This window comes from Nannospalax galili, unplaced genomic scaffold (assembly GCF_000622305.1).
Source record: "Nannospalax galili isolate Female #2095 unplaced genomic scaffold, S.galili_v1.0 scaffold960, whole genome shotgun sequence".
Taxonomy (NCBI): domain Eukaryota; kingdom Metazoa; phylum Chordata; class Mammalia; order Rodentia; family Spalacidae; genus Nannospalax; species Nannospalax galili.
In genome coordinates this window covers 1474904-1495073 of record NW_008348313.1, presented here as the reverse complement: position 1 = coordinate 1495073, position 20170 = coordinate 1474904, and the positions used below count along the sequence as shown (strand labels likewise).

The window sequence follows — 20170 nt, the reverse complement described above, 5'->3', positions numbered from 1 at the left end:
AATAATAAATAAATAAATAAATAAATAAAATTGGGCTGGAGCTAACAACTCCAGCTAACAACTGTTGTTAACTAGTTCCAGGGGATCCTACAGCCTCTTCTGACCTCCACGGGCATTGCATGACATGGGTGCACTTACCTACATGCAGGCAATACATGCATACACATAAAATAAATAAATACATAAATAAAAAAATAAAAAAATAAACAAAAAACAGAAGTTGTTAGTATACTGTAACCCCAGAAGCCTCCCAAACCATTTATATGTTTATTAAGACACTTCAGGGGGACTCTCTCTTGAGAAGCCCATGCCCAGACTTGGGTGTGTCTTGTCCTTTTATTGATGCCCATGCTTAAATCAATGTTAAAATATCTTTTTCAGTCAGACATGGTGGCTTGCACCTTTAATCCTAGCACCCAGGAGGCAGAAACAAATGGATCTCTGTAAGACTGAGGCCAGCCTGATCTATAAAGTTCCAGGCCTAGCTGGGGCTAAAAGGAGACACTGTCTCAAAAAACTAAAATAAATATATAGCTTAAAAAATTTATATTTATGTTTATGTGTATGAGTGTTTCACTCACATGCATGTAAGTGCATTCATGTATTTTCGAGACAGGGTCTCCCTGTAGCCCAGCTAGCCTGGAACTCACTATGTAGACCAGGCTGGCCTTGAACTCACCAAGATCCGCCTGCAGTAACAGCAGTAACAAAACATGAACTGGAAATGGCTCCCCTTCTCCCTGTTCTCAAGAGCACAGTGGTTTGTGATTTTGCTTTTCTCTTAGTCGGGGGTGGGGTGGGGGGTGAGGGGGGTTGGGCGGGCAGTGGTCTTTGAAACAAACATGTCTGGGTCTGAAACTTCCATGCCTGGGTGGAGGAAACTTCCAGCTTTGCACATGACAATTTACCAAATAATATACATCACAGTGTGTGTGTGGAGGTGAGGTTGGAGGACAACTTTATGGAGTCAGTTCTCTCCTTCCTTCTTTACATGGGTCTGGAGAGTGGATGCAGGTCCTCAGGCTTGTATAGCAAGCACCTTTACCCACTGAGCCATCTCCCTGGCCTGATTTACTGTTTTGAGACAGGGTCACTACTCGAACTCACACTAGGTATGCTGCTCAGGCTGTTGAACTTGCAGTTACCCTCCTGCCTCAGCCTCCTGAAAGCTGAGTTTACAGGTGTTTGCTACCATGTTCTGCTAAAAATCTCTTAATAAAGTCCAAGTGGATCTCTGTGAGTTCAAGGCCAGCCTGGTCTACATAGTGAGTTCCAGGCCAGCTGGGGCTACAGGGAGATCCTGTCTCCAAACAAACAAACAAACAAACAGAAGACCTGGGTTTGGTTCCCAGCACCCACATGATGGCTCACAGTCATCTGTTAACTCCAGTTCCAGGGGGTCCGACACCCATTTCTGGCTTCCTTGGGCATTGCATGCACATGACTCAGTGGGTGAAGGCACTCACTGCAAGGCTGAAGACCTGGGAATCAAAACCAAGCCCTCTGTAAGAGCAGCCAACGTTCTTAATCACTGAGTAATTTCTCCAGCACCCCCTGCCCCGTTTTTGGAGACAGGGTCTCCCTGTAGCCTAGCTGGCCTAAAACTTGCTGTGTAGCCCAGGCTGGCCTTGAACTCACAGAGATCCACCTTCCACTGCTTCCTGAGTTCTGGGACTAAAGGCGTGTACCACAAGGCCCTGCCCTTTATCATAAGTATTTACAAGCATGTACTTGCATTGCTTTGGGTCTTAGGTCAACAGAGACTGAAGGAGGGACTTCTTATGTGCAGATACCGCCTAGTTTTATTGAGGGGACTAAAGGTGCAGTTAGAGCACAGCCTGGGTTCTGTACCCAATACTGGCATCAACAGGCCCTACCACTGTCACGGCCCACAGCCAGACAGGCATCACGCCTGTAATCCCAAGCACTTGGAAGGCTGAGGCAGGCAGATGGCTGTGAGTTCAAGGCTATTATGGGCAAAATAGTGAGGTCCAAGACAGCCTGAGCTGTCAAGTGAAATATAAAACAGCCTTGAGGGGAGAGCTGGCCATTCTGCCTACCACAGAGGTTTCCAGGCCTTTACCACACCAGGGTCAGCATCACAACCCAGTAGGAGCCAAGCCAAGCCTTGTGTTCATATACACGGACACAATCAACAGAAATTACTTCATTCATTAATGTAATAAAAATTTTAAAGATTAAAGAATTGTGTATGTGTGCATCTGTGTGGTATGTGCACATGTGAGTGCACTGCTGGAGGAGGCCAGAAGGGGGCGTCAGATTCCCTGGAGTTGGGTTATAGATGGTTGTGAGCTGCCTGATGTGGGTGCTGGGAACCACACTTGGTTCCTCTCTCTGCAAGAGTAGCAAGAACTCTTAGCCCCTGAACCATCTCTCCAGCTCCATAATTTTCTTTAAGGATCCTAGGGGCTGGATGAGATGGCTCGGCAGTTAAAAACATTGCTCTTGCAGAGGACCTCAGTCTGGTTCTCAGCACCCATGTCAGGTGGCCAAGGCCTGTAACTCCAGATCCAAGGGATCTGATGCCCTCTTCTGGACTCTTTGGGCATCTGCACTCACCTGCACATACTCAACCACACATGCACATAATGAAAATATTTAAAAATTAAATCTTGGGCTGGAGAGATGGCTCAAAAGTTAAGAGCACTGACTGCTCTTGCAGAGGACCCAGGTTCGAATCCCAGCACCGACATGGTGGCTATGAACCATCCTTAACTCCAGTGCCAGGGGAATCTGACACCCACTTCTGACCTCCGTGACACTGCACAACAGGGGTATACACACATACATGCAGGCAATACACTCATACACAAAAAATAAAAATAATTTTTTTTTTTTGGTGTTTTTGAGACAGGGTCTCCCTGTAGCCCCAGCTGTCCTGGAACTCACTATGTAGACCAGGCTGGCCTTGAACTCAGAGAGACACGCCTGCCTCTGCCTCCTGAGTGCTGGAATTAAAGGTGTGTGCCACCATGCCATACTTTAGTCCATACTAAAATGGACTCCAGATCTCAGACAGATCATCAGAGCTTGTTCTAAAAGACCCAAGGTCCCATGAACATATGTGATCTCTGAATTTACCTGCCAAAGGTCACCAACCTTAACCCTCAGTGGGACTCACCTGCACAGCTGAGATTACAGTCTCCTGCAGTCACTCTGGAGAACCACCCAGCAGGACTGCTTCTTTCCAGTGGGGCTGGGGGGAAAAGACCCCCTTCACAGATGAGGAAAATGAGGGTCTGTTGTTGGTCACACAGCTGGTGAGTGCTGAGGGCTCAGGGCCAGGATGCCTGGACTGGGGGTGCTCATGTTTACCACTTCCAGGGGCCTTGGGTGCAAGAGTGTAATCTTACAATGTTTGTGCAGTAAATAGGCAGGAAGAGGTTTCAGTTCTCTATACAGGAGACTCAAGAAGGAAGCTGGGCCAATGAGGTAGTTCACTGGGTGAAGGTGTTTGCCCTCATCTGAAGACCCAAGTTCCATCCCCAGGACCCACATGGTGGAGGGAGAGAACTTCTTGGAGTGTCCTACCTCCACATGGGCTCCATGGCAGGCATGCACCCCGCCCCAAATAAAATGCTTTAAAAATTCAAAAAAAGGAGTAGGGGTTGGTGATGCACAACTTTAATCCCAGCACTAGAGAGGCGGAGGCAGGTGAGTCTCTGGGAGTTCAAGGCCAGCCTGATCTACATAGCGAATCCAGACCAGCTGGGGCTACAGGGAGACCCTGTCTCAATCAATCAATCAATCAGTCATTTTTTTTTTTTTTTCCTTTTTTTCCTTTCTGGTCTTTCTGAGACCAAGCCAGCTTTTTTTTTTTTTTTTTTTTTTTTTTTCCATTTTTGAGACAGGGTCTCCCTGTAGCCCCAGCTGACCTGGAGCTCACTATGTAGAGCAGGCTGGTCTTGAACTCGAAGAGATCCGCCTGCTTCTGCCTCCTGAGTGCTGGGATTAAAGGTGTGCACCACCAAGCCCCCCGGCTCAGCTCAGGCTGGCCTGTGATGACTCAGTGATGAAATGCACTTATTGCTCTCAGAGTACCAGAATTTGGTCCCAGCACTCACCTGGAGGCTCATGACCACCTGTAAGCCCGGCTCCAGGGGATCCAACACCCTTTCTGGCCTCCGAGGACAGCTGTGCTTGCATGCAGACACATATACACACACATAAAAATAAATAACATTATTTTCTGTGCACACATGTTGGGCATGGGCGTGTACTTGCCACAGTACATGGGTGGGTCAAGGACAACTTGGAGGGATTGAATGCAGGTCAACACCTTTCACTCCCTGTTCCTTCTGTTTTTGAAATTTCTGAGACAGGGTCTCCCTTTGTAGGCCTGGAATTCACTATGTAGATCAGGCTAGCTTCAATCTCACAAAGATCCACTTGCCTCTGCTGGGATTAAGGGCTTGTGCCACTGTGCCGGGCTCTTGAGACAGGTTCTCTTGTGGCCTTGAATTTCCTGTCGCTTCCCAGGTGTGTGCTGCAGGTTTGTGCTGCGACTGGGAAGGAACCCAGGCACTCTACCGGACCTGAACCCCCAGCTCTTATCTTGAAAGTCTCAGCTAACTTGCCCGACTGGCCTTGAGCTCCCTCTGCTGGCCTCTGACGACTCCTGACAACCCTGCCTCACCCCCCAACCCCACCCCAGGGTCCTCATAGATGACTAGAGCAGGTTTCCCAGGAGGCAGAGGCAGGACCGCTCCAAGTTTGAAGCCAACTTAATATGCTATGGAGTCCAAGGCCAGCTATGGCTAAGGAGCCAGACTCTGACTCAAAAGGGGGAAAAAAAACAAGGCCGAGCAAGGTGCCACATGCCTTTAGTCCCAGCACTAGGGAGGCAGAAGCAGGCTATCTCTGAGTTCAAGGCCAGTCTGCTCTACATAGTGAGTTCTAGGACAGCTGGGGCTACAGGGAGACCGTCTCAAAAAGACCAAAAATAAAAAAAATAAACACGAGGCCAGGCAGACAGGGGACAGGGTGGCAACTGCTCCAAGGCATCAGGTCTGGCTGGTACTGGGGATTTGGACAGTTGTGTGAGTGCCCTACACCATCAGCCCCACTTCTCAAGGTGAGAGCACAGTGAAGGGTGGAGAGGGGGGTGTCTTTCCCCTCCACTGTCACCCGCACCCCACCGGCTCTGAAATCCTGGAGGGAACCATGTAATGCCATGATGGAGCAGTAGGAGACGCCCCAACAACCTCTGGGAGGAAATAGGACCACAGGGCTGTTATTGTAAACACTGAGCCCCACCCGGAACGGAAGCACCTGTGGTGGGAGGGGGCCACACCTCCGGGCAGGCAGCTTGACTCCCTGGGGTCCCTGTCCCCAGCTGCCCCCAGTGCACCCTCCCTCCTGGTCCCTCCTTCTGGGTGGGTCCACATGTAGACCTGTCCCTGCCCCTTCCGCCCGCTTTGATGCGGGCCCACTTCCTCTGGCAGGAACCCACGCCCTCCCCACCAGGGTAAAAGGCAGAAGCTGGTTCCCAGGCGCAGTGCCCGAGGCAGTGGACTCTCCCCATGGCCCCGTCTCCCAACCCTTGTACCAGTGCTGAACCTCAGACCCTGGTACAGGCTTGGGGGGCAGGGACCTGGGGACCCCGGCACCGAATGCAGCTCCTTCCTCCAGCTGAGGGGTCCTGGCCAGGTCTGTTTCCCCCACCGCGCACCTGGGGATGCTGCATCCTCACCTGCTGTCCGAACAGGCACTCCCACAGCTGACACCTGGGACCACCTTCCCATCCCTTTGGAGGTCAGGCCGTTCCCTGGCTTCCCCACCCCCACTTACCATCCTGATCCCTTCTGCAGAGTGGGTTCCCCCTCTGCTTCCCACCGGGCCTGGCACCTGCCTCAGAGACAGCTGGTTTCCACAACCTTGGGTCCAGGAGTCCCAGGTGTCAGCTGTAAAGGGCACGGTGCCCACCTGGTGCCCCTGCTTGTTCTTCAGCTGACAGGAGACCAGAGGTCCCCAGGGAAAGCTAGAACCTCAGTTCTCAGCAGACGCCCTGGGGCGTCAGGGCGGGTGCTCCACCTGCCCTCCCTCACTTCCTCCCCCAAGGACTCTAGGGGATCAACACAGGTAACTAGAGACCCCAGCTACCTAGTGCCAAGGAGGCAAAAACCAGGAAGGCAGCAGACAGGACCCCCATACTCAAAGAGCCCCTCACGTGCCAACCCCAGCAACCCGTCTGTTGGACACAGATCCCAAACGCATCCTTTAAGTTTGAAATGACTTTATTGCTGGGGAAGCGCTGCAGCTGCTCAGAACTTCTGGAACTGTTTCTTGGTACCCGCAGCCTTGGTGACCTTGAGCACGTTGAAGCGCACGGTCTTGCTCAGGGGCCTGCACTCGCCCACGGTGACGATGTCACCTATCTGCACGTCCCTGTGGGGGTCCGCCAGCATAGGACTTCAGGAGGGGCCCACAGCAAAGGCCTTCCTCCCCAGCCAGGCCCCACCCAGCCCCAGCAGCCCCTCAGGTGGTTCGTAAGTAACAAACATGGGCCTCCATTTCCCAGGTTGGCAACTTTCTCCAGCAGTTTACACCCTGCTCTGCCCACAGGACACTTCTCCCAAGTCACCACTGAGCTCCAGGGAAACCTGCTCGAAGTGTCTCATAGCCAGCGCACACCTTTAACCAGCATTTGTGAGGCAGAGGCAGGCAGGTCTCTGAGCTGGAGGCCAGCCTGGTCTGCACCTCCGAAGCAGCAAAAAGGCATCTTATACTTGAATAACCCTATGGCCCTTGTAGGATTCTGAGAAGCATTAGCAAGCACACTGGAATTCCAGGAAATGCCATCCAGCCGAGGCCACCTATCAGCCTCAGGTTGGCACAAGCTGCCTCAGGGACCTGTGCTCACCTGAAACAGGGGGACAGGTGCACGGACATGTTCTTGTGGCGTTTCTCGAACCGATTGTACTTTCGGATGTAGTGGAGATAGTCCCTGCGGATAACGATGGTCCTCTGCATCTTCATCTTGGTCACCACACCTGGGAGAGGGGACAGGCACATCCTGTGTCATTTACCAAGGGTAGGTCAGAGCCGCTGAGAATCAAGCTGTAGATCTGGCATCAGCTTTGCCAACTGGCTGTCTCAGCAGTGCCCATGAGGGCTCTGAAGACCATCGTGAAAACAGACATCATGTGCCAGCGGCTCTAAACCCAGGAGCTAGACCTCCCCGACCCCCAGAACCCCTCACTCACCAGACAGGATCCGACCCCGGATGGAGACGTTACCGGTGAAGGGACATTTCTTGTCTATGTAAGTGCCCTCGATGGCCTGAAAATACCAGAGAAAGGAGTGAGTCCAGGGCAGCAGTCACTCAATGGCACTGGGGGTGTGGCCTCAAGGACACAAACTACCATTCCCAGGAGCCCCAGAGGCAGCCACTCAAGACGTGGGTGGGTCCCCTGTGTCCCCACATGTGCAGGGCCTTCCTCAGGTGTCTAGGCATGGGAGGGCCCTCGCACCTCTTTGGGCGTCTTGAAGCCTAGACCGATGTTTTTGTAGTACCGGGGGAGCTTCTCCTTGCCAGTTTCTCCCAGCAGGACCCTCTTCTTGTTTTGAAAGATGGTGGGCTGCTTTTGGTAAGCCCGCTCCGTCTGTGGGGGAGGAGGAAGCCGGTCAGGTTACAAGCTTGGAGGGAGGTTAGGATGGTGTCCTTCCCAGACCCAAAGGCCACCCCTGGAGGGTCGGTGCCTCACACAACCACCCCAAACTGACATGCCTGATCCGCTCTAAACTCAAGAGTGTGTTTATGCAGAATTCCCAGGGTGCACAGTTCCCAGAATCCCATATGGATATTCGTTTATACGGTCCGGGAGCAGAATTCCATACAGACATATTCGCTCTAAACACAGGATCATGCCAGGTTCCATATTCAGGCTGCGGCAGGATGGCAAGGTCGCGGCTAGCCAGAGCTAAGGACCTCCAGGCTAGACCATGGGTCAAGATACCCGCGTAGACAGGCTGAAGTCCTGGGGCGCGCGCTCCTTCGGCGAGCACGAGGCCCAGGGGGGTTCGAGCCCCAGGTCACGCGGCGGGCGCCCCGCTCCCCCCAACCCCCAACGACAGCCCCCACGGCCCCGGGTGCTCGCGAGCCGTGCTGTGTAGACGCAGGAACGCCACTCGGAAGCCTGGGAACAAACCCCCCCACCCCCAAACCCAGCCCGAACCTGAATGTCCGCCATCTTCCCGGCAGCCTGAGGAAAAGAGCGGGGCAGCCCAACCCGGGTTTCCTTATCCACCGCGCAAGGGCTGGAGCGGAAGTGACGCGAGGGGGTGGAGCAGACCGACTCTGGGAGGTGCTTCCGGTTCCGATGTCCCGGCTGTCCGTACGCGGCCATGATGGCAGAATCCTAAGGAGCGGGAAGCGGAACTGATCTCGCGAGATCTCAAGCTGCCCTGGTCCGAGGGCGTGGCCTGTTCTCGTGAGAGTCGTGGGGAAGCCGGCACGGGTCTTCAGGACTTCCATTTGGAGTTTGGGAACCGCGTGGTGGTCGTCCAGCTTTCCAGTAAGAAGCTGTGGCGGCCATCTTTGCGTCGGGCAGCTGCCCAGTGGCGCTGCTATGAGCCTCCAGGACCGTTCAGAATTGGGGTGAAAACGCCTTCCTGTGTTGTTTAATCCCTGGATGTGAGTTAGTGACCCTGGGCCATTTGTACTGTGTCTTTGGGGCTGGAGGCCAGGTTTTATAGCTTTATTTCATTTTATTAGATTTTAAACGTGCACACGTGAGTAATGGCTATAGTTGAACGGTACAGGGTCCATACCTGAATAATGGATTTTCATGCTGCGTCCAGCCTGGCTTGAACTGTCCACTTCCCTCCCTTGACCTGCCAAGTAGCTAAAAGTAATGTTTCACGCCGAGGGTGGGACTTATTTTTAAGTGTTTAATTTGATGGCAGAAAATATAAGGTTTTTCTTGTTTGATTTTTTTGGACAGGGTCTGTGTATCTCAGGCTGTCATGACCCTCCAGTCAGGTCGTGCTGGAGGCCAGTCTGGGGTTCGAGAATCTGATTTAGGGGTCAACTCTTCCTGGGCTTAGGCCTGACTGCTTTTGGCTGGTTGTGTGACCTTAGAAAATGACCACTCCTTGGAGTGTGAGGCAGTGTGAGTGGGCCTCACACTCCAAGAGGGCACCCCATTAATGAACTAGGTGGGGACTTCGAGGCAGAAAACTACCTTTTGAACTTTTGAAATATTTTGTCTTTTTGGTTGAGCCTGAGCCTTTATCGGCTGTACCAGCTCACGAGTCCAGTTGAAATATTTTTTGTAGATTCAGTTCTGTACAGCACAACTAGGGGTACTCAGACTTTCAAAAGATAGTTAACCTTCAGCCCTGTGATTCTACGTGCTGGGCTTTAGACAGCTCCACACCCACATATCGATGTGGCTCTACAATTTCATGATTTGGGGAAGGCTTTGTTGTGCATTGTTCTTTTTTAGATGGGGTTTTCCTGTAGCCATGGCTGGCCTGCATTTTAAAGATCACCTGTGGCCCCAAATGCTGGACTTGAGAACAGAAAGTGCCTCAGGGCCCACAGTCATTGAACAAGCCTGAAATCCCAGAACCTGGGAAACTGAGACAGGAACACCAGCCACTTGAAGCCAGCTTGGATCCAGGATCTTATCTCAAACCTAGAAGGAAATGCCACAAGACTTCCTGTGGTGGTTTGAAGGGTGTCTAGCCTTGACCTACCTATGTAGCCCAGGATGATCTTCAGCTCTTGCCTTGACACTGAAAATCAAGGTGTAGCTAAGAGTGGCGGCTCAGACCTGGATTTACAGCGTTAACCTTAACCCAGAGAACACACCATAGATGTCTACCAAGTACAAGACCTGGGCTTCTACCCAGTGCTGCATATAAACACACTGCAGCATGTTTAGACTGAATGGGGCTGAGCAAAGCCCAGTCTGGCCTGGGGACATGAGCAAGACACACCTCTTAAGAGGCCAGTAGTTTCAAATGTCCTTTATGCTAAGGAACCGTTAATGATGTGCCCAAAAAGCACTGCCTAGGGCAGTGTCTAAAAGATCCCCAGAAGCTGGAGGTAGAGAAACTTGTGAACTGCCTAATGTGGAAGCCAAGGCCTTTGGAAAAGCAGGCCCTCTCTCCTTACACCCTTTATTCTAGTCCCAAGCGTCCTCTGAAAGTGTCCCTAACTTGGAGTCAGGGTAGCAGTGACTGTGGCAATCCCATACTTTGCAGCTGAGCTAGAATGAGGCAGAACTACCTAGGTGGGCAAAGCTGGCACTGAGGATCTGTCCATGTGAGGGCCAAGGCAGCCCATCAGTGTCCCTTTGCCCTTGGGCCTGCCTCCGCAGACACATACTGTAAAGACACCAAATTGCTTTAAAAATAAAATAATTTATTAGTACATAGTGAAAACTGTATAGCAAAAGAAACTTGCTTTCTGATATGGCAAGTGCCTGTGACCTTGGCTGTATCTTCACAGCATGTGGCCACAACATGCAGCACAGAAGAGCAACATGGGGCCCCCATTCTCACAGCTGCAGAGTATGGCATTGGGCCAGGCAGGCAGCTCCCTTCCTCCCAGATTGAGAAACCAAAGTAACTGCTAATCTGCACAGCTCCCAGGCTGTTTGAAGTACCCCTACAGGAGCAATGCCTAAAGCACCTTTTGTCCCCATATCCCGGGCGGCGTTGGGGTGGAGGAAGGGCAGGCCAGGCAGGCATGAGGCATAAAGTCTTTATTGGGCTCACACCAGGAGTCCATTGGTCTTGAGGACCTCTGTGAACTTGCTGATTTTCTTCTCCACATTCTTTTCAGCTTGCTTCCGCAGTCTCTGCAGTGGGAGTAATGAGGGTGGTGAGTGATGAGGGGCAGTACCCTGCCCACCCCTACACATGTAGAATGAGCCCCTTACCATGAGCTGCTTCTTCTTCCGGTAGTGGATTTTGGCCTTCTCCTTCCGCTTCTCCTCCAGGGTCGCAGTCACAGCCTGATATTTCCAGCCAACCTCATGAGCCAGACGTCCCAGGTAAGCAAACTGCAGGGGCACAAGGCTGTAAGGACATGGAAGCCGCCCCGCAGCATAGGGGTGAGCAAGAGGGCACTGCGCACTTCAGTAAGGACACTCCCTCCCGTGCAGGAACCCCTCTTGGCATCAGCTGAGCCTGTGGCATTATCGGCACCGCCCTGGGCATCCGCAGACCATCGTGAGAAAAGGACATCACTTGCCAGTCTGAGAGGACTCGGGGTCTCTCCCTAGCAGGTACCAACCTAGACCAGTCCCGGCCACCTGGAGCTTACCTTCCGGGTAGGCTTCAGACGCACAACTTTGAGGGCTGCGGGGACCACCATCCGCTTTTTCTGTTAGGGAAGGAGAGGGGCTCAGAGACCTGCAGTGAGTGACAACTGGGGTGGAGGCTGGCAGCGCGGCGTCTCAGCTAGTGGTGTTTTCATGAGGCTCAAACAATGTAGGCAATAGCAGAACATCACAGACGCTGGGTGCAGAGGCTCCGTGGGGGCTGGGCAGGGCTCACCTTGTCATAGGGTGGGGGGATCCCATCGAACACCTTGAGGCGTTCCAGGGCAGCCTGGCCTCGCTTGGTCTTGTGGGGTAGCATGCCTGCAGGCAGAGATGACACGCTTCTTAAGAGGGGTGACCCCACCCTCTCCCCACCATAGAACAGGGAGACTGGCCAGCCTCAGATGGTAGTGCATGTGGAGTCATCTCATGGTTGGGAAACTCGAACATGAGTGGGAAACATCCTCATCACAGGCTGCCAGGTCTCCCCTCACCCTCCACACCATCCCCAGGCCTGGCTCACCTCGAACGGTGCGCCAAAAGATGCGGCTTGGAGCCCGGAAGTGGTAGGGACCACGGGAAGGATTGGTGTTCATCCGTTTGCGGAGGAAGGCCAGGTACTTTACTGCAGGAGAGGGGTGCACCAGGAGGTCTATTAGGTCCCAGCTAAGCCTTAATGCGACCTATTTAGAACTCAAGCCGCTTCCCCATGTGGACACTCCCTGGGCCCTTACTCACGCTTGTTTCTGTAGAAATTGCCAGAAATGTTGATGCCCTCACAGCGTACAACCACCACCTTCCGGCCTAGAGAGAGGTGTCAGACAGGTTAGGAAAGGCATGTGTGGTACCCAGCAAAGCCACAGCCCTAGGGTAAGGCCAGGCCCTTGGTTGCCACTTCTGAGCAGTCTCAGCGGGCTGGCAGTCTCAGAGCGGTGCATGGGTTGATCTCACAGTCGTGAGACTCAAACGAAAGATGGTGATTGTTGCTCATCACTGACTTCCAGGCAAACTGCAACAGGGAGAATGGTGACACTTACCCAGCAGGACCTGTTTGGCCACAATGGCCGCCAGGCGGCCCAGAAGATGGCCTCGTCCATCCAGCACAAGAACCTGTGAGAGACAAGGAGAACTGAGAACCAGCCCGGCTGTCCTTATCAGGCTGCCACGTACCCCTGTAAACCAGATGTGCTTGTGATCAGATGGGCTGGGTTCTCCAAAGGGTCAGCGGGTACTTGAAAGGCCACGTACTTCTGGCTTGGTACTGTGGACATGGACCTGTGATACCACTTACAAATTGTAGAACAGGTCAATGCCTAGTTGTTTTTCTATGTGTATGTGTAAAGCACACTTGACAGAGGCTCACCAGGTTACCCATACACTTCAAACTCCAGCTGGGACCTACTGTCACATGTAGCCACACCACCCTATCCCTAAACCAGGCAGTTTCAGGAGAGATGATTAGGGAAAGATCCTCAGCTTCCCCAAGAACAGAAGCCATCTTGCAAAGCTCCAAGGCCCACTAACAGCATGTAATGGCTGCCCCAGATACTGTGTGGTGGTAGGATGGCAGACTCTGCTTAGAGGCGCTGGCATGAGTGGGGCTCCGTTGTAGGTTAGGAGCCAGGTCTCAAATAAAATGTCTCCAACATTCCATTCCAGTTCTAATACAAAACCAGGACCTCTCAGTAATACGATCACACATGCCTGTTAACAACCACTTGCCAGTCAGCACGGCTCTTTGTCACAGAAGACTGACCTCCAGAAATAGGAAATCCTTTTTTTGCACTCCACTATTCACCAAATCCGCAGAGACAGGGTCCTCAAAGCCAAGTTCTTGGACTCACTACTCACAGACAGGGCCCTCAAAGCCGAGTTCGGGCCGTTCCTGGAGCCCCACTGCAGGTATTTCTCAAGGGCACGATGTCTTGGACAGCCCACTTCTCCAGCCGCTGCCGCCCTTACAGGCACCCACTAACCCCTGAACGTCGTCCAAGTCACGAACGTCACCCTCCCTCAGTCTACCCTGCAGCTACCCTACCCAGATTCCAGGTCTGTACAGCAGCTCAACCCTGAACATTCCAGACCTTTACCGACTCCCTTAACGTTGTACGTCAACACACTAGAAGCCACAGGAAGCCTCCACCCTCCGTATCTGCAAACCCTGTCACGGGTCACACGTATGGCCAAACCGGCATGACCAAGCCCCACGGGTTCCCGGGCGGGACCCCCCAAGCCCGTCCCCAGCGTTGTTACTCGGCGCTGCTGCCGTCCTCACATCCCGCCACGCAAGCCCCAACCCGCGACCGCCCGGAACCCACCCGACCCCCAATCCAGCCGGCGCGCACAGAGCCCGAACCTGCCCCTCCGCCATCTTCGGCAGCCGCCTGGAAAAGAAGGAGGTCTTGCCGAGGGGTTTCTTATCCCTTGCTGCAGGGGCGGAGGAAGTGACGCAATTCGGGCGGGTCCGAGCGCTTTCTGTCTTTCCATTGGACAAAGCGTGTGACGCATGCGCACAGAGGCCCTCTCGGAAGGCCGGCCCTCCGCGGACTAACCAATCAGAGCGGCTTCTGGGTGGAGCCTGGGCGGCCAAAGCTGTTCTGGGCTGGAGGTCACGTGGGTCATGAGGAGGCCCGGGGGAGACAAGGCCGTCCAGCCCCAGCGGCCATATTTTTAAGGGAGTGCTCCTCTCCATGCGGTGTCCGCCATGTGTGCGAGTGGGGAGCGCCATTGCTCCCCTGAAACGATTAAGGCTGTAGGGCTCAGGGTGGCCATCAGGGGGCGAGCCGGCCGCCCGTCTGTGCTGGGGCTAGACTCAGCGGTCTGCGCGTGGGAGGGGGACCGGCTGCCTTTCATCTGTCAAACAGGGGGAGGTGGTCCCCCAAGATGGAAGCGCCTGGACTGCACCCACCGTCTAGTTCAGAAGGCAGTGCCTTGGCCTTGCTTGCCTGAGATGCCCCCTTTACGCACAGCCCGGTTTGCCTGAGATGCCCCTGCAGTGCACAGCCCTGCTTGCCTGAGATGTCCCGTCCTGCTAAGTACGCCCTCCCACGACCTGCTATGCACTCATGGCCCCTCCAAAATGCAGTGTGGACAATCCCAGGAGCTCATCCGGTTCATCCCTGCCTGGATCAGTGCATGTGGGAGCCCCACAAGATCATCCTGTCCCCCTGAACTGCAGGGCTAGGATGCCCCCCAAGACCAGGAGCCTGGGGACGGAGCTCCTTCCGCCTTACATCAGAGTCTATCTAGCATTGCCCAGGGCCTCAGAAAACACCTGGGGTTTCTCGGTGGTGTTGGCTCTGGGTTGGTTTTCCTCCTTTTATATTATTACTTTTATGTGTACGAATGTATTGCCTGCATGTGTGTAAGTGTACCTGTGTCCTGCAATGCCCTCCGAGGTCAAAAGGTGTCAGATCCCCTGGAACTGGAATTACAGTTGTTAGCTACCATGTGGGTGCTGAGAACTGAACCCCTGTCACTTGGAAGAGCAGCCAGTGCTCTTACCGCCAGAGCCAGCTCTCCAGCCCCAGTGGTTTAGGTCTCTGGAGAGCGCCTACCGCCTGGGTAGGTCGTAAATTTGAGATCCTGCCTCTGGAGTACTCACCCCGCCCTGGAGAGTTAAGAATCTTGAAACCCAAACTGCCCCAGCCACACTGTCAAATCCACAGACAGGCCCTGGTGAGCTGGTAAAAAAAGAATTATTTATGTACAAGTTCATGGGGGCAAGGACTTTGTGGAGAGTTTGTAAGTGGAGCTCATGCTTGATTCTGATGTTGACTCCATCCTGAGGAGAAAGCTGGAGGGGCAGCAAGCCCAGGAGCGGGCCAGCCTCCAGCCAACTTCCCCTGTGTTGGGGCTGTGCTCTCTGTGTCAGGTGACTGCTCTTGCTTGGCCTCAGCGTCCTCTTCTGTAAAATGGAATAATAAATATATCTGGTGACACTCATTCTCAGCCAGCACTCTCACTGAGCCACACCCCAGCCCCTCACTAGGGATTCTAGGCAGCGGCTCCACCACGCCCCAGCACCTCACCGTGTGTGTGTGTGGGGGGGGGGGTTTGGCGCGGGTTGGGGTGGGATTCTAGGCAGGGGCTCTACACCCCAGGCATCCCCCCCCAATCCAGGTTGGCCTTAAACTCACTTTGTTTTTGTTTGGCTTTTTTGATACAGGTCTTGCTATGTTACACTACAGTCTCAATATGTTGACCAGGCTGGCCTTGAACTCTCAGAGATCCGGTGTGCGCTACCACGCGTGGCAAGAGTTGAATTTTTAAAAATTTCCTATTCAAGTGTGTGTATTGGGGGTACCAGTGCTGGTGGGGGTCAAGGGGCAACTTGTGGGAGTCAGTTCTCTCCTTCCACTGTGGATCCTGGGAACTGAACTCAGGTGTTCGGGGATTTGGTGACCTGTGCTTTTACCTGCTGAGCTATCTCACTGCCCCTGGAAGCTGAATTTTTTTTTTTTTTTTTTAATCTTTTTGAGACAGGGTCTCCCTGTAGCCCCAGCTGTCCTGGAACTCGATATGTAGACCAGGCTGGCCTCGAACTCACAAAGATCTGCCTGCCTCTGCCTCCCAAGTGCTGGGATTAAAGGCATGTCCCACCATCCCAGCCTGGAAGCTGAATTTTAAACTTCACCTTATTTTATCCAATTTAAACTGCAAAAACTAGTAAGTTTATTGAGAGCCCAGGAAGACAGGCTGAACAGACAAGGGGGAACCATTGCTAGTGTTTTGTTTTGCTTTGGGTTTTTTTGTTTTTTTTTGTTTTTTGTTGTTGTTGTTTGGTTTGGTTTGAACTGTTTTGATGAGCCAGGATCTCTCTCTGCAGCCCAAAAGGCCTTGAATTCAAAATCTTTTTTTTTTTGGACACAGGCTCCCTGTAGCCTCAGTTGGCCTGGACTCACTATGTAGACCAGGCTGGCCTGAAACTCATAGAGATCCGCCTCCTTAGTGCTGGAACTAAAGGTGTGCTCCACCACACCCAGCTGAACTCTAAATCTTTGTTTTGGTCTCCCCGGTATTGAGATTTTAGGCATGAACTACCATCCTAACTCAAAAAAAGTTAAAATAGAAATTACTGTGGATGGATGGGTGTTGAAGAGATAGTTCTGCGGCTAAGAGCACCCAGGTTCAGTTCCCAGCACTCACATGGTGGACTGCAATTTTCTGTAACTCCTGTTCCAAGTGATTCAATACCCTCTCCTGGGCATCCTTGGACAACAGGCACACACATGGTGCACTTACATATATGGAGGTAATGCAGACATAAAATAAAAATACATCTTAAAAAAACTACTGTGGAGGAGGGTGTGGTGGCACAGCCTGTAGCCTGTAATCCTGGCACTCTGGATGTAGAGCCAGGAAGTTCAAGGTCATCCTCAGCTACATAGTGAGCCAAAGGCCAGCCAGGACTACATGAAACTCTGGGTTCAGTTCCCACCACCCACACGGCAGCTAACAAACCTCTGTAACTCCAGTTGCAGGGGATCTGACACCCTCTTCTGATCTCTGCAGGCACTGCACAACATGGGTGCACTTACATACGTGCAGGCATAACACTCATAGACATAAAGTAAATTTATTTTAAATTCCCTAAAACAGAGTCAGCAAGATGGCTCATTGGGTAAAAGCACGGCCACCAAGTCTGACCACTTGAGTTTGATCCCTGGGACACAGATGCTGAGAGAGAACCAACTCCTGTAAGTTGTTACCTGACCTCACAAACATGCCGTGGTACAACATGCACACATTTATGTATACAGATACGCCTTTCATCCCACCACTTGGGAGGCAGAGGCAGGTGGATCTCTGTGAGTTTGAGACCAGCCTGGGATAGATAGTGAGTTCCAGGCCAGTTGGGGCTGCAGGGAGACCCTGTCTCAAAAAGAAAGAAAATAAATAAAAATAACTGCTGGAGGTAGAGGCAGGAGGATTGCCCAGAAGGTCCAGGCTACCGCAACCCAATAATAAATACTACTATGTAGCTGAGGTTAGCCTTAGACTGGTGATGCCCTTGTCTCCACCTCTGAGAGCTGGGATCACGGACACCACTAATGCTTTTATGTCTTTTTTTTTTTTTTTCAGGAATAAGTTTTGAAGTGGGAAACCACAAAATTCAGAAACCATTCATCAGTCTAGCTGGTTTTACTAATCTAAAGTTGTTTTTTTTTGGTCTTTTTGAGTCAGGGTCTCCCTGTAGCCCCAGCTGTCATGGAGCTCACTATGTAGACCAGGCTGGCCTTGAATTCACAGAGATCCGCCTGCATCTGCCTCTTGAATGCTGGGATTAAAGGCGTGCGCCACCACGCCCAGCTAATCTGAACTTTTGAGCAGCTGATATGAGAATCTTTGGCAAGTGTAAATTTCCTGAAAATTAAATACAGATGAAGTGTTTCTGATTAAAATGAGTGCCTGTGCATGTGTGCCAGTGTGTGTGCATGCATGTGTGTATCTGTCTGTCTGTTGGCAGCTGTAGATGAAACCCAGAGCTTCACATATACAGAGCCGCCACCTCTGAGCTCTAGCCACAGCTTTATTTAGATGTTTTCTTTTGAGGCTGGGCTAGCCTGGAACTTAATCTGCACCGAAGGCTGACCTTGAACTTTTTTGCGTGTGTGTCTTTTTTGAGACAGGGTCTCCTTGTAGCCCCAGCTGTCCTGGAACTCACTATGTAGACCAGGCTGGCCTTGAACTCACAAAGATCCACCTGCCTCTGCCTCCCAAGTGCTAGGATTAAAGACATATGCCACCATGCCTGGCTGAACTTTTTTTTTTTTTAAGACAGGGTCCAGCCAGCCTGTAACTCACTCTGTAGACTAGGCTGGCATCAGTCTCAGAGAGATCCACCTGCTTCTGCTTCCCAGTGCTGAGATTAAACACTAGCACCGGGGTTGGAAAGATGGCTCAGCAGTTAAGAACACTGGTTGTTCTTGCAGAAGACCTGAGTTCGAATCCCAGCACCCACATGGCAGCTAACAACTGTCCGTAACTCCAGTTCCAGGGGATCCGACAGCCTCTTCTGTCCTCCATGGGCATTGCACGACACGGTGCACTTTACCTACATGCAGGCAATACATGCACACATTAAAAAAATAAAAATAATAAATAAAATATTAAAAAAAATAAAGACTAGCACCACCACAACTGGCTTGGCCTTGAACTTTTTTTCCTCAGCCTGTCAAGTGCTGAGACTACAGGTGCACCACCATACCCAGCAGGGACTTTTGTTGTAAGGAGCTGGGATGACAGATCATTCCACACGGGCTACAGCATGCTCCTTCCTCCTCCCTCCCTCCTTCCTCCTCCCTCCCTCTGGAGGAGTACTGGTCAGTGAGCGCTGGGTGCTCACTGCAGCTCACTGCAAGATGGGGTAGGTGATGTGAGGGCCAGGTAGGTTGGGGTCTGCTCTCTGTCTCTCTCTCTGGATATCTGCCCCCCTCTCGGTCTCTGTCTCTCTCATTCTCTCTGGGTTTCTGTCTCTCTCTCCATCTCTGTTCCCCCTCTGGTTTCTAGTTCTCTCTCTCTCTCTCTCTCTCTCTCTCTCTCTCTCTCTCTCTCCCTCTCTCTCTCTCTCTCCCCCCCCCCCCCCCCTCCCTCCCTCTCCCCCTCTCTCCCTCTCTCCCTCCTCCCTCCTCCTTCCTCCCTCCTCCTCCTTCCTTCCTCCCTCTTCCTTCCTCCCTCCTCCCTCCCTCCTCCCCCTCCCTCCCTCCTTCCTCCTTCCTTCCTTTTTTCAACATGTCTCCTTCTCCCCCACCCTTCCTTTTTTCCCTGGTCACTATCCTCTAGCCTCAGACTTTTCAATACAAAAGTGCTGGAACTGCATGGCTGGATGCAGTGTGTCCTCCTGGTCTGGGGACATAACAGTGGCATAGCACTTGCGAAGCACACAGCACGTTTTGGGTTCCAACCCTAGCCCTGAAAGAAAGAGAAAGAGAAGGAGGGAGGGAAGGAGGGCGGGAGAGGGACAGAAGGAAAAGCCTTGTTCTGTGTAGTCCCAGATGTTTGGAAGGAAGAGTCAGAAAGATCAATTGATGTATTCAAGGTCAGGTTGGGCCCCTATCTCAAAAAGTGGGGGGCGCAATTGGAGAGATAGCTCAACGGTTAAAAGCATGTACCTGAGTTTGGTTCCCAGCACCCACATCAGGAGGCTCACAACCACCCATAACTCCAGCTCCAGGGGATCCAAAGCCCTTTGGTTTCTGTGGGTACCCAAACACAGGTGGCATACATTCACAGACACACATACAAATACAAATTTTAAGAAAGTTTTTAAAAAAATTGCGGTGGTTGCCAGGTGTGGTGGTGCATGCCTTTAATCCCAGCACTCGGGAGCCAGAGGCAGGCAGATCTCTGTGAGATCAAGGCCAGCCTGGTCTACATAGGGAGCTCCAGGCCAGCTGGGGCTGCAGGGAGACCTCGTCTCAAAAAAAAAAAAGAGGGAAAAATTGGAAAGATGACTCAGTGGTTAAGATCCTGGCTGCTCTTGCAGAGGACCTGGGTTCAGTTCCCAGCACCCACATGGCAGCTTAGGCCCTTTCATAACTCCAGTTCCAGGTGATCTGACGCCCTCTTGTGACATTGCACATATGTGGTACACGTACATACGTACAGGCAAACATAATACATGTGCACATAAAATTTAAAAATAAGAAATAAGTAAATTTAAAAAGTGTCACTGAATCGAGTTTGCTTATTTGAGACAGGAGGCCTTGCTTCCCTACCTATCTCCCAAGGGCCTTGAACTCACTATGTAGCCCAGGATGGCCTGATTGCAGCAATCCTGCCCTGGCCTCCCAAGTGCCTTCCATGGCTCCTTACTGCCATGGTTGAAGTTGCAGGGGACCTGAACTTTGCCATTCTGGAAGTTTAGCAAA

At 52.2% G+C, this 20170-nt stretch overlaps 3 protein-coding genes, 1 long non-coding RNA gene and 5 other non-coding genes across 15 annotated transcripts in view; 1 reads left to right on the top strand and 8 right to left on the bottom strand.

Moving 5' to 3' along the window:
• Nucleotides 1–6239: 6239 nt before the first annotated feature.
• On the bottom strand, nt 6240–8345 carry Rps11 (ribosomal protein S11). The gene is made up of 5 exons (XM_008845067.2): nt 8199–8345; nt 7494–7625; nt 7227–7302; nt 6884–7013; nt 6240–6408 (listed from the first exon to the last, which is right to left on the bottom strand). The coding sequence occupies exons 1-5, from the start codon at nt 8211–8213 to the stop codon at nt 6285–6287; spliced, it is 477 nt and encodes a 158-aa protein (XP_008843289.1). The 5' UTR covers nt 8214–8345; the 3' UTR covers nt 6240–6284.
• Nucleotides 7086–7171, bottom strand: LOC115072388. Its single transcript, XR_003851441.1, has one exon. It is a non-coding gene; the product is annotated as a small nucleolar RNA SNORD35 (small nucleolar RNA).
• A 2376-nt stretch (nt 8346–10721) lies between the features above and the next one.
• Rpl13a (ribosomal protein L13a) lies at nt 10722–13751 on the bottom strand. The gene is made up of 8 exons (XM_008845066.2): nt 13654–13751; nt 12335–12407; nt 12036–12101; nt 11821–11922; nt 11533–11618; nt 11300–11359; nt 10914–11036; nt 10722–10832 (listed from the first exon to the last, which is right to left on the bottom strand). Exons 1-8 carry the CDS (start codon nt 13666–13668, stop codon nt 10746–10748), a joined length of 612 nt encoding a protein of 203 aa, XP_008843288.1. The 5' UTR covers nt 13669–13751; the 3' UTR covers nt 10722–10745.
• Nucleotides 11059–12676, top strand: LOC115072372. Its single transcript, XR_003851424.1, has 2 exons — nt 11059–11261; nt 12302–12676. It is a non-coding gene; the product is annotated as an uncharacterized LOC115072372 (long non-coding RNA).
• Nucleotides 11145–11228, bottom strand: LOC115072379. Its single transcript, XR_003851432.1, has one exon. It is a non-coding gene; the product is annotated as a small nucleolar RNA SNORD35 (small nucleolar RNA).
• LOC115072387 lies at nt 11426–11496 on the bottom strand. Its single transcript, XR_003851440.1, has one exon. It is a non-coding gene; the product is annotated as a small nucleolar RNA SNORD34 (small nucleolar RNA).
• On the bottom strand, nt 11692–11776 carry LOC115072385. The gene has a single exon (XR_003851438.1). It is a non-coding gene; the product is annotated as a small nucleolar RNA Z195/SNORD33/SNORD32 family (small nucleolar RNA).
• On the bottom strand, nt 12216–12298 carry LOC115072386. The gene has a single exon (XR_003851439.1). It is a non-coding gene; the product is annotated as a small nucleolar RNA Z195/SNORD33/SNORD32 family (small nucleolar RNA).
• Nucleotides 13752–14976: 1225 nt separating the features above from the next.
• The window catches only part of Flt3lg (fms related tyrosine kinase 3 ligand), a 9182-nt gene continuing 3988 nt past the window's right edge, over nt 14977–20170 (bottom strand). For 5 of the 7 annotated variants that reach the window (XM_029569416.1, XM_029569415.1, XM_008845058.3 and 2 more), the window contains one exon: nt 14977–15204. The gene's annotated coding sequence lies outside the window, so the exon portion shown is untranslated. Of the gene's footprint in view, nt 15205–19022; nt 19212–20170 lie in introns of those variants that run through there. The other 2 variants (XM_008845059.2, XM_008845062.2) reach the window with 1 other exon arrangement.